The following is a 27,639-nucleotide window of genomic DNA, read 5'->3' on the forward strand; positions in this document are numbered from 1 at the left end:
TCTGTCCGTGGGATTCTCCAGGCAAGAATACTGGAGTGTGCTGCCATGCCCTCCTCCAGAGGAGTTCCCGACGTAGGGATCAAATCTTTGTCTCCCTCATCTCCTGCATTGCAGGCAGATTCTTTACCACTGAGCCACCAGGGAAGCCTTTTTTTCCTTAATGTCATATAAATAGAATCATCCAGCCTTTTGATACTGGCTTCTTCACTTAGAACAATGCATTTGAGATGCACATTAAAGTTTGTAGAAGAATCTGCGAAGAGTTGCTCATGCATTCTACTACTCAGTCCCCTCTGGCCAGGGATATTTTAAAACATTACTACCTCTATGCATTCTTAACTTTGAAGGCTTCTCCATAGCATTTCAAACATTAAAAGGCAGCCATTTTTCATATTTAAGATAACTTTTTTTCCTTGTAATTTTTTGGAAAAGAATTTTAGAATTTGATTCTGAAATTATGTGATTATTTCATGATTGTGACTTGCCATTAATTATCATGAGAAAAATATCATTTTAAAATCTTGATTTCTTGGCTGTGCTGCAAGGCATGTGGGATCTTAGTTCCCTGCCCAGGAATTGAACCCACTCCCCCTGCATTGGAAGTTTGGAGTATAAACCACTGGAGCACCAGAAAATTCCTGAAAAAAATATTTTTAAAAGCAGATACTGAATTCTCAGTTCACAGGATTGGAATAACACCTAGTTACACTTGGAAAGTTCATAGACCCTGGGCAGGCCTGACAGAGCCCCACAAGAATTCCATAGCTTAAGGCATCATGGTGCCAGCGTACACCAGTGAAAGAAGGGAACAGAAGACTGCTTTTTCTGAACAATGCCCTTCCTAAAAAAAAAAAAAAGAAAAGAAAAACATATGGCACAGTAATTCTTTTTTTTAAGATTTTATCTCACAAATATACAGACTGTGTAAAAATATTGTGCAAATTTGTTCACTGCAGCAATACCAGCAATAGTACTGGTAAGGGTCTATCCATAAAGGACTGCTTCAACTATGGTACATCACACAATGGAACACTATACAGCCATGAAAAGGGGTGAGGTGGATCTACACACGCTAATAGTAAAATTTTCCCGACCAAGTGAAAGCACAAGTTGCAGAAAAAGAATGTAAAATCTACCTTTCTGATAAAATCCATTATAATTTCAAAGTGTTAGTAAATGCATAGAAAAAAATTGAAAGATACACATCAAATTTGATTTTGGTTTCATTTTCTCCATGTCTGGAGCTCCTGTTCCATTTTCTTTCACCTTTGACGGGCTGCTGCTTCTCCCAGGATGCTCTGAACCCAAGATCTGACCCCTTCCCCACCTTGGGTCAACAAACTGAACCAGCCTCTGAGGTCAGATGCTTTTTCTCAAGTAGGGGGCCAGGGTGGACAGGATTTGGGGATGGAATGGAATACTGAAACATGCACAGTGGAAAGCAAAGCAGGGATTAAGGCAGCTTCCTGAGTTCATGAGAGATACCGTTTACCTGCCACCTGAATGGCTGGGTGACTCACCTGCTTTGGAAGGAGCGGTCCAGGGAGATGAATGCATTCAAGGCAAGGCCCGCTTTCCTGGCTCACCAAGCCTTGCTGGGATCACCTGCGGTGCCCCATTCACCAAGACGGGTTCACATACCTCTTCCATTTCTCATCTCTGTCCTGGAAACAGCCCTCCTTCCTCTGGCTAGAACCTGGCTCAAATGCTCTTCTCTCTCACTCTGTTCCTCTGTGGCCATGGGGTCTCATTTAATGGCCCTTTCCACACTGAAAACTCATCATACGTTTCTTTTAAAACCTTTTATTCAATAATATATACTTTTAAAATTATAATATGTAACTGCCCGTCATGCCATATACGCCCCGTGCCCCCACTGGAGTCTGTGGTTGGCTGGTTAACGTGGTTTGCTGGAAAAACAGGTGGCCACGGGACGAACCAGGGGCACGGGGGAGCAACAGTAACCAACAACCATTTCGCATACCCTTCACATTTCCCATGCTTTCTGGGTCAGGAGGAAGTCAACAGGAAGCCAAAGGTGTGAGAACCTTTTACATTCGGAAGTGAGGTTTGACATACGGTGGTGGGCTGCCCTTCGGTTGGTCTAGTTCGTGCTCGCCAAACCCGCCACCGTTTTGTGTCTGCTCACGGAACGTGATCTCTCTACACACGTTAAGACGTTTGATTTGGTTCTTGTTCTGCTTATGGAAAAGTGGGAGGAACAGCAACAGACCTGGGGAGAGACGGGAGGAGGGGAAAGACGACATTAATCAATCTGACTGGGAGTGAAGAGAGGCCTCCACGGGCAAGTGGCTCCCTTCTGGGGAGCGCTGGAAATAGTCTACAAGCATGACTTGCACATGGCACTACGTGGAAAACCAGGTAAGGACTGACTGGTTTCAGGTTTCAAATAGTACCCTTTCCCATCACCACTTACAGAGGCAGTCTTGGCCCCTCCACTGCTCTCAGGTCCAGGATGCTCATCTAAAAGCATCACTCTTGACCATCTTGGGCGAGCCCGAACGAGAAGTTCAATAGCCCAGCTCCAGAGTCCTCATTAGATCTGACCTGGTTTACTCAGGATGTCTTTGGACCAAGAATCAGATGACTATTTACACAGGGAAAAGCCCCAGATGAATAAAGAGCAAAACGGCAGCTCAAGTATTTTTAACTCTCCCCTGGAAGTGGCCGTCTGGAATGGCCTGAAAACTTCGTTCCTCTTGCCATGTCCAGCACAGCAGAGTGGGCGGTTGAGATGCCAGTGGAATTCTAGAAGCAGCATCTCAGAAGGGTACCACAGCAGTAATGGAAGGGACAGTGCACCCAGGAAGCTGTCATACAGAATCATCTCATGACCCACTTTCTTTGGATACAGGAAGGATTCACCTGCTTAGTGTTTGAGAAAGGCTGCCTGGTGTATAAGGCTAAGAAAGAAATGACTCTTCAGCAAATGATTTTCAAGTGTCCAATTCCACCAAGGGAGCAGTGAGAACAAGGGCACTAACAAAAGACTCCATTGGCCACACAACAGCACGTGCCGCCTACGTTGCAAGGAATGGGGCTGGGGAGAGGTTTTCTTACGTAAATGCAGAAAACTGCCACAAAGGTTAAAGTTGTACAGGGAAACAGTCAACCCCAAGCAGCAGGTTCTGAGCTGTACCTGAATTCAGGAGCAAGTACCAAGAAATAGGACTGTCCCCGTACCACCCTAGTTCCACCACTTCTGCTAAAGGAGTCTTCACACCTAGGTGATTAACTGCAACCGCCCACCCACACATCTTCTCAATTCCAGGTTTATTCCTCCTCTCCCCCAAGAGACAGGAAATACAAGTTTAAGGTCCTCGTATGGCAGTGGCTTGTGTCCCACTTGGCAAGGCTGGTGATTGTCAACATTTTTATTTATGAAAACAGGATTTCACATGACGTTTTTCTTTCCTCTAAACGGCAGCAGCATAGAAATTATACATCAGTCATCTAGTGATACAAAGTGGTAGTCAACCGTGTACTAAAGTACTCTTTAGTAAAGGATCACAACCCAGGCAGTGTTGCTTTTCTGCAAACAGAAGGAGACAGCCGGCTCCGTGGTTCTGGAAGGTTTATTCAAGCTTTCCACTGGGTGTCAAGATTTCTGTTCCAACCTCTTAGTCACCATTTACAGCAAGAAAAGCCAGCAAGTGAAAAACTGTTAATTTATTGATTCAGTGAACTTAAAAAAAAAAAAAAAAAAAAAACAATCCCCAATACATGCAGTTCAGGATTAAGTATCACATTTGCAGCACATTGTTGAGTCTCTACATGAAAGTATGCATCACCTGTATAATCCCATTCCATCACTTCCCCCAGCCTCTATAATACCTGGTTGGGGTTATTTCCATTGACACATCCATATAGCTCCAAAGCATTTTATTACTGGTTTTGAGCCAGATGTTTCCTCGCCACCTACCCTCCCCTCCCCCCCACCCTGGGGTTACTTTTTAATGGCAAGATGTCACTCAGTCTTAGATTTATTAAGCTCACTGACAAATGTTGGTTTCTTGTCTGCTCATATGGACCCTGGTTTGCTTTTGGGTTTACATCTCAATGGCCTTGACTCTGAGCAGTTACTGTCCACTCCTATTCATGTGCAGGAGGGCAGGTTGCTTTCTCCTGTGTATGCTTGTGCAGTAACACAGGTTCCTAGATGAATCATTAATCTGAACTGGCATTAAAGGAGACTGTCGACGGGGCTCTCTCAGATCCATTTCAATGCATATATAAAAATTCTTCCAACTGTTTGTGTCCCAAAATGATTTTGCTTCCATCCTCGTCACAGCAGCACCTGGGAGAAGCTAAGTCATTTCCCTGAGTAGGCGCGGGCTGAGGCCCACGGCCGCGGGCTCTCTCTGGGACTGAGCACCTGCCTCGGGAGCACCACCATGCGGTCCCGCTGCAACCAGCCCGTGGGGAGCGCCCGCCTCAGGGCGTGTTCCAGAACTTGAATCTGTGCCCCGCCTTGCTTTCACGCCTCAAAAGTCATGTTCCTTCCTCTCAAGATCTACCTTTGCACTGTTTTTGTTTTTTATTTATTTTTAAACTGATTCCCTGTCTTCTTTAAACAATCCCCTCTCCTGTCCTCTCTCCCTGCCCCAAGGATTACAAACTCTGATCAGTCAGATGGAGAGTACCTTCCTTCTCTGCAAGGGAATACACATGCTTTGAGCCTCACGAGCACTGGTATGCCGGAGGGGACCCAGCAGAGGGACCAATGTTTGCACGCCTCATGGAACTGGCACTGACACCCCTCTGAGTCCTAAGAAGAACTGGGAATGCGTGGTCTGCATTATACACTCCTTGTATACTTCTCCTGCCCAGTCGCCCACCACTGGCTAGAACAGGATAGGTGTGGGCCAACTGATACAGTCCTGGGGAGAGTGAACTGCAAGCAAACCTGATGAAAATCTCAGCACTTCATCAGTTCTGCTCTCACCATGGGGTTTCCCAGCTGAAGCAAAACCTTGCAGTCAGACCCACTTGTGGCCAACCACCTCTGATACACCCATCTGTATTTGGCACAGGAACCTTCTGTTCTCCCCACGCCAGGTCTATGTTCTTGAACATAGGCAGTACCTGAGATGACAGTGTAACACTACCCTGTTCCCCACATTATTTTTGCTTTTCTTTAGGAAACAGTAAATCCTTATCTTAGGCACTTTTAACCTGTTATAAGGTAATGAAGCAAACAAAATGTCTAATGAAAATTACTGAGATGAATTTAAGAAATAATATGCTAACCGGAAAGGATACTGGGTGGGTGAATCTACCATAGCTTTGTCTAGATATAAGACTAGACTCACACACACACACTCTCTCTCATCCATCTTTTGAATTTTCCAAGACTGCTTCCTAATTCAGGAAAAGACTAAAATCTCAGGGGAACTAGGTCCATCTGCACACAAAATGGTTTTGGAGCTAGGAAAAGAGGAAAGGTCTGGACTAGACTCAGTTCAGTTTGGGAAAGAACCAGTCATAGTCAGCCAGCCACAAGTTGGGTGTCAAGACCAGCCTTGGAAAGGAGTGTGCATTTTAAACTCAGTTATGCTTTATGTCTAAGGCATGAACAGAGGTAAAAAGTAGCGGTGGCGAAAAGTAAACTGTATGCATAAAATGGAAAAATTACTCCTTTGCCAAGCTGCAGCCATAGACCCCGAGGACAGGCAGGTGAGCTCTGTTTGCACATACCACATCATGACCAGAGGAGAGAGAGGCAGAAGTCAGTTGCCTGACCCTGCTCCAGATGCTTTTATTGCCTCTGGGGGACTCAAGAGAGAGAAGCAGGGTTGCTACTTCATCAAGACTCTCCAGCAGGCTCTCCCTGCCTGGTCCAGACAGGTGACTTGAAGGAAAAAAAGAAGGGTGGGGGAAGGGAATGAGTGACAAAAGAGGAGATGGGTAGGGCAGGAAAGACACACAGTGGCACATCTCCCTAATAAATAATAACCAACAGTTCGGTGTTGCCTAGAAGGGCATGTCAGAAGGTGTCTGACAGTCTGAAACACTTGAGTTTTGCTGCCTACCATATCAATATAGGTTCAGCCAAGAAGTGCTGTCTTGTTTCTGATTTCCAGGTAGAACAAATGTATACATTAATATACAGGACGTGCAATGAAGGTAGGAAGCACTGGTATGAGAACCTTAACAGAATGCATTTCCTGGCTTTGGGACCTTGTTTTATTTGTATTTTAAGTTCCCACTGACCAAATGACAAAAATAGAATCTACATTTAGAGATAGGACCTGCTACCAATACCAATACAATTTTATTGGAATATGGAATGTAAACAGATGCTTTCAAACAAACAATCTAACCTTATAAAAATGTATGGCATTATTAAATAGTTAATAAAGAAACCCTAAAGTGTGATGTGGTGGTAGACACCTTGAGCTCTAGCCCAGTGGGAGAGGTCCCCACAGCTGTGGCATGGCTCTGCAGCTGTGGTCAGGGGGCTGCGTGCAAACCATGTTGATGACAGGTCCCCAGAGCGACATCAGCCCCCATTTTTTAAATCTTCTTAAACAAAATACAGCTTACTCTGCTTAACATGAAGGCCAGCACAATGGATCCCCATCTTTGACACTTGTCCCAGCAGCTCCACTCCCTTCCCCAAGTCCCTTGTGTGTTACTCTCTCTGGTCACGGGTTATGGGTGGCCCTGCCCACATAACGCCAGGCTCTGCACGTGAGAAAGACTCTTCTTTGCCAACACATTCATGTATACCTATCAGAGCTCAAAAATGCAGATTACCCTGATTACAGAGGGAAATTGTTTCTCATGGGGATAAAAAGGGGTAAAGGGTAGGAAAGGAGGACTTTCCCTCCCCCGCCACCCAATTTGTCTTTCCTGAATAAATTCTAACAGGATGTTTTTATCCTCCCTCCCTGAAGACTGACTTTCCAGCTTTAGTCATGGTTGTGAACAAAAAGTCTTTGTTTCAGAAATGTGCATTAAAATAGGTGCACATACAGGGATGTGCTGGGAAATGAAGTTTTCCTTAAAAGACTGGAAAAAGAAAAAAAGCTACACGAAAAAAATAGCAACAAGATTTTAAGGTTAGGCAAATCAACGAAGGTTATAGTAAGCTCCAAGTTATGCAACGTAGCATTCAACTTTTGATGGAACAGATGGACCTGTCCAAGGCATCACAAGGTTTAAAGTGATGCCTGCTGACATCAAATGGGACTCTGGTGAGAGTGACTGCAGTTTGCTCCCAAATGAATACACTTAGAAGAAAACGGCAGGGATGAGGTACATTTCCCAGAGAGCTCATGTCGTTTAAAAAAAAAAAAAAAGAAAAGAAAAAAATACATAAAACATGAATCTGTAAAAGAGTTTAGAAAAAAAAATACTGTCACTGTTTTAGTATCTCCTTTTCATAAATGAGGCTGGTGTGTCAGTTCAGACTGCTGACATTTTGCTAAAACTTGAGCCTGAATCTCACCAAAGGAAACCCAGACCGCAGTGGAATAGATAGGAAGTCAGATATTCAGAGCTTGTTGACTTCAACAGGTTAATTCAACAGTGGTCTCCTGTTAAATAAAGGAAATGTACAACAACTCCGAGTCTCTCATCTCCCATGCATTCCAAAGGGAGAGTCCCCCTCAGGTTCTCAACTATGTGCATCGTCAGGCTGCCCAATGGCAGCTCCCTGTAGACTAGTGCTGGGGAGTTTCTTTTTGACAGACTTTTAGGTCTTTACTCTTCTTTGCGTTTAGAAGGAATGGCTAGAATTTCTTTTTATCACACTGTAGTTTTCCTTCAAGGTTTGTGTTTGGTTGGTTGGTTTTATTGGCAAGCATCAATGCCGCATTACCCGTCGCTTTCCAGTCTTCATCGGGCCGCCGTGAGACCACTGGAAAGTACAGCGTTATCTGCACAAGGCTGGGACTGCTCCTTCACCACGGGGTCTGCAAGAAAACAGGAGGACACTCAGCAGAGGTAGGGCCAGCCCGGGTTAGGGGTTGGGGGCAGACACCATGACAGACCCAACCTTCCTCAGTGAGACAGAAACACAGGAAGCCAGGGTCGAGAGGGCAACAAAAATTACAAATGCTGAGAAATGACTGGGAAACGCTCTCATAGTCAGCTCATACCTCTGCAGAGTACAAGTGCGACTGCTGAGATTTAGGGGAAAGAGAGGCACAGAAACACCCACTGTCCACGGTTCAAAATTTCTACTAATTTTCTTATGTCTTATTTTCCATGAATACTAATGACATATCCAACTCCTAATCTCTTCAAAGTATGTGTGATAAACACTTCAGAGGATGAAAAGGGTGAATAAAAGGAACCATTAGAAGATCTATGGATTTTAAGCAATAAAAAAATTTTTTGGAAGTATACCATGTATTTGGAAAAGCAGACAAATCATGATTTGTATAATATAAACATCAGTGTTCTTAATCCAGTCAAACTCAGAGGGTAAAAGTAGCTTTCTGTGATGGAACCTGGAGAGATGACATCCAGTAGCACTTGAAGAATGAAGGGTAAGATTTTTTAAAATCTGCTTTCGACTACAGTTCATGGGCAAGCAGGCTCACAACCAAAGAGCATGAATTCTTTGGGCAAGATTTACTTCATCTCCAGAGGGGGAAAAAAGGAGGAGGAAAGATATCAAGGAAAGATAGCATACTGGTCAAGCAAGAGACAGGTTGAAAGGTCTAATCTTGCTTCAGAGAGAAAACTAAGGTCATTTAACCTCCCTCATGCTCAAGTCTTCTCTGTGACTGGACTAAATGACCTCACACTGTCTCTAATGAAAGTCTGGGACATACTTTATCAGAGGGAGAACCACATGTCTGCAGATAAATAAGCAGTCACATAAACTGAATATACACACATACTTCAAAGTGAGACCTAAGAAGTCAGTAATACAGATAGGATCTGAGGGAGGTCTTTTCACACTTGCTATCCTTTCCTCAAATTCCTTGTATTTATTTAACTAACGTCCTTCTTTAAAAATACGCTATGATCACCTTATTATTTTCAACAAATCACTTGTTTTTTTTGGAGGGGAAAAAATCTTTGATTAGGTTTCACACAAACTTATGTATTTGAAAACTAAACTTTAGATACTTGTGATCTATCAACGTGGGGGTCACAGGCAATGGTCCAACAGACCTGACTCAGGGGAACTACAGCAATGAACAAGCAAATACCTGGAGCATCAAGAAACAGATCTGCAGAGTTATTTCAAGAGTCTAGAACTAATGGGGCCAAATCCCAAGGACAATCCACCCAAATCTCCAGAATCTCTTGTCTGGCCTCAAAGACAGAAGGTGGAAGCATTCCCCCAGAGACTCACAGAAGTACGGGTGCTCCATGGCCTCTTTGGCGGTCAGTCTCTGTTGATGGTCGTATCGCAGAAGCTTGTCCAGAAGATCTAGGGCCTCAGGGCTGACGAGGTGTCTGTTCTCACTATGGATGAAATTTTCCCAGCGTTTCCGTGAATGTCTGAGAAGAAAAGTAAAGCATTAGTGTTTGGAGATTAAATTCCACAACAATCCTTATTAGGGCTAAAGCCAGCAAAGTCTTAGAGCACTGCACTGATCACAAGCTGGTCAAACCCACTGTTACTGGTACCACTTGCCACACCCCTACCCACCAGCGCCCTCAAACAAAACAGTGCTCCGAGAAGGACACATAATTAGTTAAAACGTCTACATTTGGTGCAAAATTTGTGGAACCTTTCTAGATAATGTTTTATGCCTCAGGCTTTGAGTCAATTCTGGGTGAGGCATGTGAGTAATCTTTATTGTTTAGCAGTTATATTTAGAGAGCTGGCCGCAGAAACATGGAGGTTCCATAAAATTACTCTCTGAAAATTGTCAACACAACATTTATTTCTCAACACCATTGTAATGTATCTGAAAATAGGCTTTAAAATTTGCTCTTACAGAAAATCCATTACACAGAATAAGAAGAAACTATAACTCTCTTATTCAAAGAAGAATCACAGCGTTCTAAGATTTTGCATTAAAATAAGCATACGCTATTCCAGAAAGTTCTGTCCTGTGGCATGATTTTTGTCTTCCATTTTCTATTAACAGGTTATCTCTTAGAGAAGTAAAATGATTAGAAGACAAATGTAAACAATGCTAAAATAGCTCAAGTTAAAATATATATGGGGGAAAAAAAGAATATCTCAATTCTGACATAATTAGAAAGGGGAAAGAGCTTCAGAAAGCTATTTCGGCTAACCTTTTCACTTCTGAAATGGGATAAACTCAGAGCCTCTTTCTCTCTCTCTTACTTACTGTCCCAGAATATCGTTGAAGTGCGGATCTAGGTCTATGTGATACTTCTTCAGATACCCATACAGCTCATCTGTACCCAGAACCTTGGCAATGCGAACGAGCTGAAACACAGAACAAACTGACCAAGTCACTGAGCACAGAACTCACGGCGAGCCCGCGGGGATGCTGGACCCAGGCATTGGAAGGCTTCCACAGCACTGCACTTCCGGGGAACAGATACACATCTGAGCCCAGGGCAGACAGGCAGCAGACTCACGGATATGAAGTTCACATGAACGCACATTTTCAAAATGCCTTTAAAAGGATAACACAACTTACGACAATCATCTTTTAGAAACTGATGATTATGGGGACATAAAACCTAATACCTATGGGTTTCCCTGGTGGTCCAGTGGTTGAGAACCTGCCTGCCAGTGCAAGGAATATGAGTTCGACCCCTGGTCCCTGAATATCCCACATGCCATGCAGCAACTAAGCCCATGAGCCACAACTACTGAGCCTGTGCTCTAGAGCCTGGGAACTGCAACCACGGAAGCCCACATGCCCTAGAGCTGTGCTCTGCAACCAGAGAAGCCACCACAATGAGAAGCCCGCGCACCAAACTGACAGAGTAGCCTCCGCTCTCTGCAACCAGAGAAAGGCCACGTGCAGCAATGACGACCCAGCACAGCCTAAAAACAAACAAAAAACAAAACCGAACGACTAGAATCTTGTACAAGGAGGTACTTAGCTTTTTCATAGACTCAACTTGGAAGTTGGGCATAACACAGCACTGTCTGTCTCTATCTTTGGGACCATAGACAAGATTCTGTGAAATTCTTTACCCTGGAGAAAAGCTTACACTGAGTGGTATTTAGGGACTCAATAACAGCATTCCTATCAAGATGCTATTTTCTTGGCATCTGCCCCCAAATGGATGGGAGTCAGATGGTGTTTGCTTACCTGGTCATAGTTATCCTGTCCATGAAAGAAGGGCTCCTTTCGAAAGATCATGCTCGCTAACATACAGCCCAAACTCCACATATCCAAGCTATAATCATACATCTGTGGAAATAAAGACAACCTGTCAGTGAAGGGGGTTACAAACGTCATTTTTCTGATCTGAGTTTCTAATCTTCAGTTGACCTCTGTAGATAATTTAAAATTCAAAGCCAAAAAAAAAAAATAGCTGAGACAAATCCATCATTATCATTTTATCATTTTGGGGTAGAACATAGACTGGATTTTTAATGTAACCAAACTGACTATAAATAAAAACCAGGAAAAAGAAAAAACCAGGAAAAGCCCTAAGCAGAAGTAAAAAGAACTCAGCGGTGCCTCATTAACAACTTTACCTGATAGTCCACAAGGAGCTCTGGTCCCTTGAAGTACCTGGAGGCCACTCGGACATTGTACTCCTGGGCGGGATGATAGAATTCCGCCAGACCCCAGTCTATCAGTCGCAGCTATAAATACGACAGAAATAAAACATGTGAAAGGAGTGTCTCCAGATGCCTCTGTCTTACAACAAGGCCACATCCCATTAGATAATCTGTGGCCACATAAAAAATGTTATCAAGTGCACTGGCTAAAAAGGCACATGTACTTTCTGGGAACTGCTAAGAGGTCATTTCTAGAGTGGAGCACTTGGTTGGAATCCTAGTTGTTTTTCCTTACCATTTAAATTATCCTGGCTTATCATCTCTCTAGATCAATAAAGCTTAAGCTTGTCTTCTGCCCCCATAACCAGCTGCATGTGTTAACACATTCCTCATTCCTCACAGTTTCCATTACAAGCTCTAGTCGTAACAGAAAGGGTTGGGGACGTGTGCCCCACTCCAGGAGTGAAGAACTGCTCTAGCTCTTCACTAATCTAACACTAGTTGATTCATTTACTCACCAGTCAGGGACAATCAGAACTGAGTTTCAAAAACAGGAGGGACCCATGTGTACTTTTAAGGTCAGACAGATTGGTCTGAGGGTCATTAAGAAAGGAAGTAAAAACCACCAGCTGTAGTTTCTTTCTGAGGCCCTCTAGGAAAACCATGACCATAGTAAACAAGCGACGACAATCAGGGTCAGCTGTCTACTTTCCTTGTGTGCTACGCTTATGTGAAGTAGAAACCAACAGTGGAGACTGGAGAAATAACAGCATCGTAAGTCTGCCAGAGGAAACAGCACGGGTCTTTAGAAACCACCTAGGTCCTGGCCAGAGTTCGGGTCGGCCCTGAGCCTTCCAATGAAAGGCTTGTTGCTGTCTGGCTGTAATGGTACCTTTTTCTGCTGGTGATCTATCATGACATTGTGAGGTTTCACATCCCTGTGCATGATTCCCTTGCTGTGGCAGTAATCCAGAGCCTATTAGATAAGAAAGCACAGAGAAAAGTAAGCAAACCCCCAACCACCCGTGCCCCCAATGCAAGTACATTCTCATTGTGACAGCTTGATTTGAACACAGTCTCCCGAAAGGTAGTCTTACTGTCTGTAGTAAAAGAGAAAACACATTCCTCAGAAGGCACCCTTGCTCTCTGGGCACACTACGCTAGCCGCTGGTGGAGAGGGGGCTGTGGGGAGGACACCAAGGGCTCTTATAAAAGTCTCTTTAAAAGGGGGATGATATAGTGACACTTATTCAGGCACTCCTCTCCTACTTGGCGCTGGTAGCAACAGACCAGCCACCTGGATTTAGAAATCATATGTTGGCTTAATTTGATGTGTTTAAAACCAGACTGAGGAACCACACTGGAGTCACTTCTCATAAGAGTTCAAACAACACATGAAGGATCCACATGAAGAATGACATCCCAATCTTATCTGCAACACGGCTAGTCTTTCAAGTAAGTGTCCCATGAATTTTCTAGATTAACATGTCTTCTAATATTAGTATTGTCCTTGAGGACCACTGGGATTGGAGCAGCAAGGGCACTGTACTAGGAATATATAAGCCAGAATACAATCCATACAAGCAGCATTCCAGGAATATGCAAATTTTGCTTTTCCCAGACACAATAGAGTATACAGTATATGATGCTTTTCACATGAAGGTCAAGAACAGGTGAAACCAAACTATGGTGGAAAAGGTGAGAATATAATCTATGCAAGGAGAGAAATCTTCTGTAACTGCACTGTCCTATATAGGACTTCAATTTAAGTACCAATTAAATTGAATACTTCAATTTTCTGTCTTGTTTTATATCAACAGTGGCAGCAAGATTCCACATTGGCTCTGGGGCAGTGCTGTAGGGAACCAGGGCTCCTGAGGACACACTCCCTAAACCTGAACCAGGCGCTCTGACAGGAAGCCTGAGTGAGTCACCAAGCAATCACTCTGTAGCCCTCGACCTCAGCTCCTTCAACATTTTCTACACTTCTTCCCTATCCCTATTTTCTCCGTCTTTGAGAAAACTTAGCAAGTGCTGATTCTGTAATTTTGCCCAGTCTTTGCCCAAAGGAATAAATAAATTAGGACCACAACACCTAAGGTGTGAAAAATTACCTGAAGAAAGCAACAGCTGAACAAATACAGTAAGGGGATGAATTCTTTCACCAAGTTCACTATTTGGCTTCCCTGTGGAGGTACTGACTGCTCTTAAATTCCTTGGGGGAATTTAAAAACCTGATAGTTTCTGACCATTAGGCATGAAAGATGTTTTTCAAATTTCATCTGGGATTCTCTGCCTCATAGGCAGAAAGTATGACCCCCACCGCGTAGCTGCTGCCTCCAGAAGGCAGAGAGGACATCACGCACTGGGAGCCACTGAAATGACCAGCCTGCAAACACATGTATTATTACTGTTATTGGGATGCTGTGAACTAATCTAAGGACACCTCTACATTCTTCCAGAGGTTCTTAAATTGAGATCCATGCATTCCATCCTAAAACTTTATATCATGTTATTTTACATGCCTGGGGGTGGCTCATAGTTTTCATTAGATTCTTAGTGACCCCTGACCCTAAAAAAACATTAGCCTACTCCATTTTACAAACCTTTTTAGAATTCTTTACTTAAGTTTTTACCTAGACAAACTAAAAAATATCATTCCTTTGTCAATCAGTAACACCTGAAAATTTCAGTCCTGGGATTAGTAAGTCTCCTAGAAAATCTACTCATTGCCTCTCCTTACATGTCCAGGTTAATCAGCCAGGGCTAAACACATAGGTTACAGGATAAGTTGTCCCATATAAGAAAGGGACTATGAGAAATGGCAAGAACAGGATGGCTGTAAAATGTCCACCATCTTTATATGCATGTCCTTACATGATGTAACTTAACGCTCTGCCCATGAAAAAGTGGCATCCACTACTTCACCCTTTGAATCCAGGTCTGGCCACGTGCCTTACTTTGGCCAATAGGGCATTAGCAAACCTAACAAAAGTTGAGGCTTGAAAAGGGCTTACATATATCAAGGTTTGCCCTCTCTTGTTGTTGGGACTTGATGAGACCACCATGGGAAGTAGCCCAGAGCAACTTTCTGGAGGATGAGACCTCAAGCCATGCCAGCTGCCATCCCAGTCTGGACCGTCTTGCCCCAGATCAAAAGACCCACCCATCCAATCCAGTGAATTATGGCAAATAATAAACTGTTTTCTAAAAGTCACTAAGTTTGGGGCGACTTGATAAGTAATGAAAACTAACAAGCATTAATTAAACAGCAAAAACAAAACAATTAAAAACCAAGAACCAACAAGAGTTATGAAGAATGAGATTCTAACCTCTGGTATAATGTCCCCAGTAGCCCTAACCTGGCCATTTTTCTCAGGTCCACTGGAAAGTTTCTATGTAAAGATTCCACAATGAAGGCCTCAATAAGTTACCCACCCACCCCCACCTCAAACCCATTAAATTCTCTGGGTGTCAAGATATATTCTTCTTGAGTTCTGTTATGTCCTCTCAAAAAACTCCTTTAATGAATAATACTGAAAAAAGTCACCGTTTATGACTGTTACTTACTTTAAGTAGTTCATACATATAAAACCGGATATCAAAGTCTGTCAGGATCTGGTACAGTTGCTGAAATGGATTTCAGAAAACAGAGTGTTAATTTAGTCTTACTGCCTGTTGCTATCCTGAAGTTGGTCATTATTCTCTGTAAACTTAGTGCTTATGTCAATCAAGAACTCCAGAACCTCTTGCTACCTGATTTGGAACAAATGAAGGCAAAGACTAAAGACAAAGGTCTAACATTTCAGTCTTCAGAAGAAAAAAATGAAAGGAATTCAAAAGGCATTAAAAAACAAAGCCCATTTACACCAACTTGGGTCTTTTAAAAACTTGTGTAAGTGCTGCATGGTTTCAACAGTCACAGTTAGATTATCATAAAGGTCAAGTCCAAATTGTCCAATTGTCCTCATATTCTTAATGAACTTCAAACAAATGAGCCCCACTGCAGCACCAGTTTACTTTAGAGAACCAAGTTCCCAGTGGACAGTAGAACCTGAAAAACTTCATCAGTTCACATGGTAAAATGGTGGCAAGACAAGACAGTCTGCTCATGAAACACCAGGAAAATGAACTGCTATAGCATCTGGAGATGGCAAGAGACTTAACTAAAAAAAAAAAAAAGAAAGAAAAAAAAAAATCCCTCCAATCCTCCAAAAATCAATTCTAGGCTGGGAAAAAAAGCGCTTTATAGGCAAAAACTGATGGTAACTAAAGATGAAAAACGTTTGGGGCACAGGGGAGTGTTAGGGTGAGATGTTAAAAAAAAAAAGAAGGAAAGGAGGGAGTGATAGATGGATATGTGTTCTGAAAATGATTCCAGGCCTAACACAAATGACACAAATGACAGTTTTTGTAATTGGTAATCCAAAGTTTGTTTTGGATTGAGAATTTTGTTTGTTTTTTAAAATGTCAATTTCTAAGAGACAGAACAGAATCTAGCATATCCAGGTTCATTTAAATCATCACACATCACAAACATCACAAACCCCTGTTGGAAACTGTATTATTATTTAGACAATAAATTCCAATATATTTATATTTACTGACAATAAAGACAATAAATCTCTTTTCCCATCAGTTCAAGCCACACCTTCTATAAAATGAATCAGTACACTGTTGTCGAACCTCTTTTGTTTCTCTATTGGGAGACTCAAGCCATGGAGGGACTGTCTTCAAGGGGAACAGAACAGTGTATATACAATGTGTCAGTATAAAAGGGGGGGAAACTACAACTACATATGAGTATTTGTATCTGCAAGACTGTCTATTCACTGTGTACCACTTTATATTAATATTTTGCTAAGCTGCTTCAGTTGTGTCCAACTCTTTGTGACCCCATGGACTGTAGCCCACAAAGCTTCTCTGTCCATGGGATTCTCCAGGCAAGAATACTGGAGTGGGTTGCCATTTCCTCCTCCAGGGGATCTTACCAACCCAGGGATCAAACCCACGTCTCATGTCTCTTGCATTGGCAGGTGGGTTCTTTACCACCAGTGCCACCTGGGAAGCCCATATATTAATACTTTAGATCCAGGTAAACATACTACCTGTTTGAAAAAATTTTTTAGGAAAAACAACAAATTTGCCAAGAATCAAACGTAACGTTTTCTACCACCAGGACTTAGTCTCTTTCTCAAATTTCCCCTTATAAGTAACTCTCCCTCCTTTAGTAAGAGTATCTGATTCACTCAGAGCACCACAGAGAACGAAAACATCCTTTCCAGTATACTGGTGGTGCCTTGGAGCTGCTCCACTACTGGAGGCTGACCCTGCTTGGGACTGAACCATTTTCAGGCCCAATGGCATGAACATGCCGCTACTTCTGCTCAGGAGAGACTCACTCATAACAAAACACCCAGGCATTTTGTTCTCCCCCAGGTCTGATTAGCAAGAAAGGCTTCTCAGCAGCACACCGACCAACAGCCTGTATGTACAGACACAGGCCAGGGATACCATCTCCTTGGAGTGCCAAATCAGCTCTTCCTCTGAGGTTAAGGAGATCACACCCAGAGATGGTGCCAAGTTGAACCCCAAGTCAATAAACAGACCATGAAAGTGGAAAGAGCATTTTCTAATAATCCTCAGAGGATTAGAATATTCTATTTCCAGAAAACAAATGCAGGCTATTATTTGGCCTTTATCATGCATGGAAGGCTTTCCTTTTGTATCATGTGGTATCCATATCAAGCAATGGCGTAAGGCATAAAACAAATGTCCTTGGACTGCCAACACAGTATTTCCAGCTACTCCAACCAATATCACTTTTAATGCAATACTGATACAACAAACACCTGCTTGACTATAATGTTTAGGTCTAATGCATCACAAAGTCCTGAGTGACAGATTGACATTCTCTCTCATTTTTCAGCTCTGGGAAGGAGACCAAACTACACCTGTAACAGGACTCAAGAGTCTAGAGTCGGGCTTCCTCCAGCATTTGTAGCTCTTTCTCCACCGAAGCCCTGAGGAGTTCCCCACTCTGATCAAACAAACCTGTGTTTTTCACCTCTGTTCTCCCCTCTGGCAAATCTAGAATGCCTGCCCTGCTACCTTAACTGGCGAAGTCATAACCATCCCACCCGGGCTCCTCAGAGCCCACAGCGGTCTCCTCCTCTCTGAATCCCCAGGCAGGTCACTGATCTCTTGGGTGCTCACAGGACAATGACAGCAGCAGTGTCCCCAGAGTTAACATTCCGCACTTGGGTACGGGCAGTGACCTGAGATTCTCAAGATACTTTCTCACTTTGCTGTGAACAATCAGAGGCTTCTTCACTTTGCCCACACGCCAAGTCCTATGCTGCCACCCCTGCATAGCACACAGCATATGTGTGACGGGGTCGAATGGGTGCCATGGCTGCTGGCAGTCACTGATCTGGTGACTCAAGACCTCTGAACTTTCCCTCCCCCAAACAAGCATGTCAAGGTACAAGCTTGATAACCAGGTACAACTCTGTCTATATTCTAAGTCCCTGCATGGCAGAATGACATGTTTTATATACCTCACACCACGTGTGGCATTTCTGTGCTTGCACATAGAAGGCAGTCAATAAATATGTCTTTGATGATGCTCACTAGTCAATGGGACAAAATTAAAACCGTCTTCAAGAAACACAAGTACTAAGGCTTCATGACAAATTAGGAAGGGAAATTTCACAAGAACCACACTTCTCCTCCATTCTTCTTAGCTAACGTGGAGAACATTAACTAACCAACTGCCAAATACTGACAGGAAGTTAGTTTTACTTACATTTTCATAAAGTAAGTGACCTTGAAAAACAAAACCACCCTACGCTTCCCGGAAGTCTACGAAGGTGCTGAGGAAGAAAGTATTCATCAATCCTAGTTTGGTTCCAAAGCCTCAGACACACTGGCATTGACCTAGAAGTCAGTTACACACCAGGACTATTCAAAGGGCCCAAGGTAGAAATTTCCTGGAACTTTTAATCAACCTCAGAAAGTCCGAGAAGAATGGGAAAAATGAAATCTGCTTAAGAGAATCACGGTGCCCTCTGGGTATAAAACCAACACCCAGAAAGGAATGGCCACAAGGGGGCCTCACTCATGCTGTCTACACACAGACAGTTCTTGAGATCTGGTCATAGTGCAGCTTCAGATTCCAAGCCTCCATTCCAGACAGCCGTCATTGAAGAGGAATTCTCACTTCGAGAAGGTTTGCGACCAGACATGGGAACCACCAACACAGCAAACTCTCACCTTACACACACAGTCTGCACATTCCCTGCCATACACAGCCTGGTCTACGTCCAGAAACCAGTGGTCCCCATGAAGGGAGAAGAAAAAGTGAGGGGAGTGTGAAAGTGAAAGGTGTCGAATGCTGGAGGCACTGGTCACACACAATCCCCAAATCCAGAATGAAACCAAGGGCAACATTTTTAGAAATTTAAGGAAGCAGAACAAATCATTAATCAAGCACATCAAAGTTACTACAAACTACCTGAAAATGCCTTACAGAGAAATAACAAAATGTCAGTCATCTATAATAAAAGTAAATTTTGTTCCCCCAATTAAGGGAACTTTTAGTCTGTGAATGCACCATCTCCACCTCAAACCTTAGGAGCATTAACAAGGCCTCAAGATAATCAGGTAGTCAAGGCCTAATTTTATGTGAGTGATATGACATTTTCATGGATTAATATGGGTCTACCATCTTCTCAAGATGGAATCCATTTGGGATGTCTTATAAATTTTCTAAATGCCCAAATGATGTATATTTTACTTAAAATGCATATTCACTTTTATTTACATTTTTTTCAAAGGCATGGAAAACTGAGATCCATTGTCTCAACAAAAACTCTTTCTACCTTAAAACAGTACCTTAGCTTCCTTGAGACAATTCTGAGTTTGGGAGCTTTCTATAACTACTCATTCCAACTTCGAGAAACTGACTTTTCCTATTCACTTGTTTTCAAGTTTTGTCTTTTATTCTAAATATCACCATGTATCTTTTATCATCATTTTGACATATATGAATCAAAACTAACGATTTTAAGGAGAAACTGACCAAACCAGTACCATTACTACAAAATAAAATATCAAGGGAAAAAAATCAGCAAGGCCATAGAAAATCTGAATAAGATCTAAATTAACAAGCTTGATATAAAAAACAACCATGTACCAAAGCCACAAAGTAACCATAAACAAATCCCAAACATCAAAATTATAGCGATCATGTTTTCTGGACACAATGCAATCAATAAGGAAACAATTAAAAGAATCTTTTTGGGAGGTTGGGTGGGGGGAAGGTCATGCCATGTGGGATCTTAGTTTCCCAACCAGGTATCCAACCTGTGCCCCCACTGCAGTGGAAGCTCGAAGTCTGAACCACAGAACTACCAGGGAAGTCCCAAGAATCATTTAAAAAACAGAACAAACAGAAAAGCCAAGTGGATCCTGAATGGACATTTCCAGGACAATAATTACTGGGAAACTTTTGAATATAAACTCTATACTGTACATTAGATGGCATTATTATATAAAATTCTTAAGAGTACTAAAAGTATTGTGGTTATGTAGGAAAATGGCCCACCTAGTTCCAGGGTTGGCATATCTGAGAGTGCAGTATCATGATGTCTACAACTGTACTCCAAGATAATTTCAACAAAAAGATAAAGAGGGGAGGGTGGAGGAGGGGAAGAAAGAACAACAAATGTGGCAAAGCAGGAACTGGTAACCTGGGTAATGTAAGGGTATTAACCTGCTACTGTTCTCAATTTTCGGTAGATTTTCAAAGTGAAAAAGGTTTGAGGGAAAAAATCCACAAGTTTGGAATTTGTACTTGTAGTCTGAAAAATATATAGGCATGAGTCACGTAACTGCTGAATGCGGCTAAAATGGTGCTTGGGGCTGTGCAGACTTAGCACACGTACTACCAATCAAGAAAGACAGAAACAAATCCAATGAGCTGACTTCAACTCAAGAAGGTAACAGGAAAAACAGTGAAAACCCAAAAAAGAAAATAAGAAAGAAGGAAGAAAATAATTCACACAGGAGTAGAAACAGAATGAAATAAACAACCTAACAAAAACTATCTGAACAAACCAAAAGCTGATTCTTTGAAAGCATTAATAAGAGATCTCTAGCAATCTGAAGTTTTTCAAAAAAGAGAAAAAAGAAACCAAAGGTACAGATAATATTACAAATGTAAAGGAAGGCATAACTACAGGCACATTAAAATTTTAAGTTCTAAGAGAATGCTATCAATAACTTTATGTGAATATAATTTAGACAGCTTTAGAAATAATTATCTAAATAGATCTAAGAAGATATATAAAACTGGAATAAAACTTTAACCAAGAGTATATTTTAAAAAGGAAAGTGTAGTCCAAAGTCTCTTCTCCCCACCTCAGAAGACACCTACCACCTAGATCATTCCCATTTTATGTAAATTTTCAGAGAACAGAAAGGAAAAGTCATCTAACTTATGAAGTTGGTATAATCTTGATAGCAAAATCAGAAAGACTCTAGAATAAATAAAAACAACCTTTCCTAATAAGATGGACACAGGACAAAACAAAAAGTCTGAAGAACACAGACATTAAAATCAACCAATTTCCCCACTTATGGCCAATTATACTATCCAGAAAAGTAATTTTCCTGTTACAGTCTGCTCTTCCAAAACACACATATGCTACCTGATATTTAAGATCTTTTAAGTTGACTACGATGGCATGGCTTGAACATTCAAAAAGGACCTCCAGTTTAATAATAACTTGGTAGAACCAACCCATCCCTACCTCTGCTTCTTCCCAAAGTTCCTCAAAAATATCTGTAAAAAGCGGGGCGGGGGTGCGGGGTGGATTCACCCACAATACTAACAGAATGGAAGAGACAACCAATTTTGAAGCTGTAAAACAGATGTCCAGTTGACTGAGCAGACCAAAAAAGCTGAGAATTCTGCCAACATTCTGCCAGCAGACAGGGCCCAGTAAGTAGCAAACACTTCACACTGAAAAATGACAGAAAGGCTCAGGAATTGGTGACTCCAGGTATCACTGAAAAAGGCCAAAGAGACTGAACTGCAAGTGGGAAAATGTTTTCACACCACATTGCAAAGGCGAAACGAAGTCTTAAGTCCACAAGGCACTTCCTATAGCTTTCCTCAACTGAGATGCTGGCAGCCAGGCTTGCATCCTCGAGACAAGAGTTGACAATCAGTAGTCAGAAAGTTCATTAACAGGCATTCAAAACCTGTGACATTTCAGACAACTGTAACAGAAACAAAAACCAAAAACACCCCCAAAAATTTGGAAGAAAAACAGAAAAAGACACAAAGAAGAAAACATAATGGGGGGGGGACATATTCTCAGTGAGAAAATAGAAGATATTACATAAAACATAAAAGAACAGAATACTATTTTTAAAAATTCAGAGAAGAAAATAGAGTTCCAAGATAAGAAGTCTAACATTTGAATGAGTTCTAGAAAGTGAGAACAAAGAAGAAAGGGAAGAAAGGAACATTAAAAATATTTTTCCAAAATGGAAGGACATGAGTTTCTAGACTTAAAAGCCCAGTAAGTCCCCAGAACAAAGGATGAAAGCAACCCATATGAAAGCACATCACTGTGAAATTTCAGAGACTGAGAATAAAGAGAAAATACTCAAAGCTTTCATGAGGAAGGGGAAAAAAAGGCAGATCACAACCAGTGGCTTCAGTGGCTAATAGTGGAACAATCCCTTCAAAATTCTGAGGCAATTCTTAACTACAAACTAGAATTCTCTATCATGGCAAAAATATTAATTGGGAGGATAAAATAAAGGTATTTTCAGATATGCAAGCCTCAAAAAACATCAATTTCCCATGATTCTTTTAAAGGAAGCTCCTAGAGAATATATGCCATCAAAATATTTCCTTTGTATGAAGTCAGATTTCTCTAGAATTCAAAACTGATGTTCTGTATGTCATTAAATCAACAGAGCAGCTGTCAACTTGAGAAACACAAAAATGGTGAAGTAAAATTTTTACATGTGTGGCTATATAACTGGTAAAAATTCATCAAGGAAGCAGAGACACTGAAACCTAAGGTATTTCACTATGAAGTTCCATTAAGACAAGCTTTTAAGCTTTTGCATTACAAAAGTGCTTGGTTTCATTAAAGCCTGTTTCTTCAGAAACACACACACATTCCCAATCATGGACATTCTTAATAAACCTCAGCTGTTCACCTCACAAGTGTGATCAGTTACATTCATCAGCACAGCACTCTACCGGTTAAGCGCTGCTCTGCCAGTTAATGAAGAAATACACATCCCACTGTCCAGAGTTCACCTTCCAGGAGTTACATCACAAGGAAACTTGTTAATATGGGAAAAGCTACACAACTGTCCCTCTGTATTCGAGGATTCAATCACCCATGGACTGAAAAAACAAAAATCCCACAAAGTTGCATTTGCTGGGCTCTACCACTACCTACACAACATTTACTCTGTATCAGGCGTAACAAGTCATCTAGAGACGTTTTAGAGTATCATCTTTAAATGACGTGCATATGTTACATGCAAGTACTGTGTCATTTTAATATAAATGCCATTTTCATATAAGCCTGGGGTTTTGGTATTCTGGGGAGGGGGCCTAGAACCAATCACCAATCTCCCATGGATACTGTTAGGTAGTTAGAATAGGGAAAAGGAGTCCCAAATGGCGGTGGCTAAAAGACAAGCAAGGGAAAAGCCTGTGAAAATAGAGCAGAGGAAGGTCCGAGGACCGGAGTGGACTTCAGGTAGAACAGCGCTCCTGCCTAAGCCCAATTTGCATAGGACAGGCCCAGGGGGGAGAAAAAAACATATAAAAAGAGGAGCCAAAGCGTTTTCTCCCCCACCCCTCCTGCCCCCACGATGGGGTGCTCTTCTCTTCGTGTCTTTGGATCAACATGCCCTCATGCCTCCAAGATGGATTTTCCTGCTATTATCTAAATAAAATAGAGCTGTAACACTGAGCTGTAACACTGATTTGTTTAAGACCTATAACACGGACTGTCCTCCAAGAGCTGTGACCCGCCAAGGGGGCTTTAATGTCCGCCACTCCAAATTTTTGTTGTGATGAGACAAACTGAGGAGCACACACTCGCCTGACATTACCAAGGGATGATTGTACTGAATATAAAACCTGCTTACTGTTTTATAAGGTGTAATACCCATTTGTGCATATTTTCACTAATTGACTGTATTTTAGAGTGATTACTTAAGAAAAAGTAACTGTGAGGATAAAATTCTTTTCTTTTCACCCAAAAGGATCACTCCCCATTAGCACAGCATCTTTCAATTGCTGACTGGGTTTTTTCCTAACTTCCACCACAACAAAATCACAAGCCTTTTCTACACTGATGAAGAATTATAATCACCTAAAAGCCCCTAAAAATAAACAATACTATTTGTTTTTATATTGGTTTTCATATTATGCTCTACCATGCTCAGTATGTCTGATCTCTTATCAGAAGGTTGCAGTGTTTGAACAACAACAAACACAAATTCATGAAAAATCAGCTTAAAACCATGCTTTCAGAACACTTTAAAGTCTAAACTAACATGCACTATAAACAGAAGAAAGCCCCCAAAATAGGGCTTTTCTAAAGCACAGTGATTCTGTCATTTATTTTGTATACAGTGTGCATGAACACACACACCATTTGATAGCTTGAATCCAAGGTACAATACTGACTCTTTTCACACAAGTTCTGTATCCATTTATCACTTCCTATTAGGAACGTGTAAGATTCCTATGAAAATTAAAATTAACATCTACCCATCATGTCTACAACATGAGCATTATAGATGAGGCATTAACTTAGACCCAGCCGAGTAGTTATTCCCAGAGTAAGCAAGGCAAAGAGTAATGCTTAATTTCACCAACTGCAAGACTCTAACCACTTCCTGCATCCTGTACTAATGCTGTAAGAAATCCATCCAGTGTTATCTCCTGCTCTCAGCAATGACCTTTCCTGGTCCCCTTGTGCTCCAGAGTATCAACAGTAATTATCACCACCTCCCCATTCCCCATTAACCCCATGCCAGAAAGAAACAGCATATACGCACCTTAAAATCTGTATTATTGATATATTCAAATACCAAAGCTGGTGTCTTTGACTGCAAGAGAGAATATTAATGCTTTGTAAGTATTCAAACAATAAATTTAATTTGCTTCTGTCATACTGGCCCATCCCCAAATCCCACTTAGATGAAAGAGAGATTCACTCATTAGGGAGAGCTTATTAAGAAAGAATCCCCTTGAAATGTTATGTCTGAAATTTGCCTCAAAACAACTGGGCATGGTGGGTGGTTGGGAAGTGGGTGGGGTCCAGATGAAACAAAGTGCCTTAAGCTGATTAACTTGAGCTAAAGTTGGGTGATGTGTGCGAAGAGGTTCATTATACTATTCACTTTACTTTTGTAAATGGTTGCAGTTTCCATTATAAAGGTTTTGTTTTTGTTTTTTAGGAGTCTGTTCTCTGACCAAGCCGTCAGTGGGCCTGGCACGTTATGTGAAGATGTATATACTCTGCCGTGTTCCAGCCTGCCAACTACAAAGAGAGTAGAAAGTTTTCACCTTGGTTTAATGAACCAGACGCATTTTACATAACTAGCATGGGTCTTGGGAATTTACCACTGGTCTTTCCACAATCAAAAAAAAAAAAACAAAAAACCTCCCGTCTATGATTGTCACTAAGGTATAATGTGAAATTATGCCATGGCTAGGCATAATTAGAGAATGTCTCTTTTCAAAGATGTGCGCCCCTCCAAAACCATATAACATCAAGTATTTTTAAAGCACTATAAATTTTAATATAATGAGGACAAAATGGTCAACATTTGATGTTCAAAAGTCAGGTTTACTTAAGTAAGGTAAAATAATGCTAATTGGCAGAAATAAGCTTTCAAAATTGAGAGAAAAGCAGGGGCTTAAAGGGCTATAGGAAGAAATAAAATCCTGGAAATCTTTATGGCTGTGCAGTTCCGCTCAAAGAAGTAGGTAAAAGTTATGTAGCAAACAGGCCACAGTGCATGCATGTCTTCACCAGAACAAGGAGCAGACCAAGAATTCCTCACTAGCCCAGTGTTGAAAGGTTTCAACAAGACCACCAGGTCTCTCTACAGGCTAGAAGCAAGCCTGTCCCCCTACAAGTTAGGGGATGAGGCTTCCCTGTTGGTTTTTCTTCACTTTATTTGTATTATGTATAATGTGAAACATGCATGCTTTAAGTAACATTACAAAAATGATAGGAACCGCTAAGTTTTGTTAACACGTGCACACACACAGATGTATATATATATAAAGCAAAACAGAGATATACTAGGTATAAAACTACACGCTGGCTCACAGTGCAGGCCATTTCCAAGGATCACGCAGTCCAGAGTTACTGTGAAATCTCTCTGAACTGATAAGGCTGGGATATATATATTTTTTTAAACATAGTAAACCTTTAATGTTCATCCACTTAACAGTCATTATTCCTACTTCTGAAACTTGTGTGCGTGTGCATGCGTGTGCTCAGCAGTGTCTGACTCTTTTGCAACCCCATGGATTGTAGCCCATGGAATTTTTCAGGCAAGAATACAATAATGGAGCAGGTTGCCATTTCCTTCTACAGGGCATCTTTCCGACCCAGGGATCAAACCCGCATCTCCTGCGTCTCCTGCATTGGCAGGAGGATTCTTTATCATTGCACCACCTGAGAAGCCCAGGCTGGGATATATTTTTAATGCCAGTTAGATATAATCTAGCATGTAACCACCCTTCTCCATCTTTTTAGGATCCAAAGGAAAAACTGTAATCTTGGGAAACTTACTTAACCTCTGCAGGCTTCAGTTTTCTTATCTGTACACTGTGACAACAGGGACAATAATGGTACCCACCCAACTAGACTGTTGTAGAGATTAAATGACATAATTCCGTTAAACACTCAGAATAATGCCTGGCACACAGTAAGTGTTCAATGCGTGCTAGCTACATTATTATGACAATGTCTTTAGCAGACAGAAGCAAAGATGTTCTTAAAAAGGTATCATGGGAAAACAGAGAAATATCTGAGGTAGAAGAGGTAAAAGAACAGAAATTGAATGGGAAGCTTGCCTAATCATAAACACTTAAGGTTAGGTTATTTCTGAGGAGAAGAGAAAACAAAATTAAACAGCATATTTTAAATGGCTAAAAATTAAGCATTTTAACAAAAATATTTAAACTGCATCTGCATATACCATGTGAGCCCTAATGGTGGATGCCAAATTAAAGACCAGTATGAGAAACAGCAAGTAGTGACCTCAAGGGGTCTGTGATCTGTTCAGTTCTCCACAGGAAGTGTCCACATGGACACACTTCCTATCTCCTTCTGTAAACCCAGATTTTCAAATGTCAGGCTTACTTAAGTGAGGTACAATAATGTTAACTGGCAGTTAATAAGCTTTCAAAGTTGGGAGAAAAGCAGGAGCATAAGGGAGCTTTGAAGCAAACGTTCGTGGACTGGATCAAAATAATGAGGCTATAAAAGTGGGAAAGGGATTTTCTTTCTACAAATGGTTTAAGGTTCCATAAAAGTGGTAGTGGCTAGTTTATCATTGGACCACCATGCTTTTTTCTGGTTTTCAAAATCGTTTAGCAGTAAAGACAAACACAATCATTCCCAGCATATTATAATGATGTTTCCCATTATTTTCAGGTTCTCTCTCTCTCTCTCTCACACACACACACACACTCTCTCTCTCTCCCTCTCTCCTCTTCAACAACTAGGCACCTACCACAGGATCCTTCACAGTGTCAATCAGCTTAATGATATTTGTTCCACCACGAAGGTTCTCCAGAATCTTAACCTCTCGTTTTATCTTCTTTTTCTTCACTGGCTTAAATACACAAGAGCAATCAGAAGTAAGACTCCTTTTGAAGTTAATAAATAAAACTTTAAAACAATGTTTCTATCAAA

At 41.5% G+C, this 27,639-nt stretch overlaps 1 protein-coding gene across 1 annotated transcript in view; it reads right to left on the reverse strand.

Moving 5' to 3' along the window:
- Window positions 1-1,787: 1,787 nt before the first annotated feature.
- The window catches only part of CSNK2A2 (casein kinase 2 alpha 2), a 35,215-nt gene continuing 9,363 nt past the window's right edge, over window positions 1,788-27,639 (reverse strand). Inside the window, exons 3-12 of the mRNA XM_043898614.1 lie at window positions 27,458-27,559; window positions 24,761-24,811; window positions 15,221-15,280; window positions 12,543-12,626; window positions 11,624-11,734; window positions 11,232-11,333; window positions 10,290-10,390; window positions 9,338-9,486; window positions 7,847-7,940; window positions 1,788-2,233 (exon numbers count right to left, since the gene is read on the reverse strand). Coding sequence (XP_043754549.1) covers window positions 7,864-7,940; window positions 9,338-9,486; window positions 10,290-10,390; window positions 11,232-11,333; window positions 11,624-11,734; window positions 12,543-12,626; window positions 15,221-15,280; window positions 24,761-24,811; window positions 27,458-27,559 — 837 coding nt within the window. The 3' untranslated portion in view covers window positions 1,788-2,233; window positions 7,847-7,863. The remainder of the gene's footprint in view (window positions 2,234-7,846; window positions 7,941-9,337; window positions 9,487-10,289; window positions 10,391-11,231; window positions 11,334-11,623; window positions 11,735-12,542; window positions 12,627-15,220; window positions 15,281-24,760; window positions 24,812-27,457; window positions 27,560-27,639) is intronic.

Source organism: Cervus elaphus, chromosome 4 (assembly GCF_910594005.1).
Source record: "Cervus elaphus chromosome 4, mCerEla1.1, whole genome shotgun sequence".
Taxonomy (NCBI): Eukaryota; Metazoa; Chordata; class Mammalia; order Artiodactyla; family Cervidae; genus Cervus; species Cervus elaphus.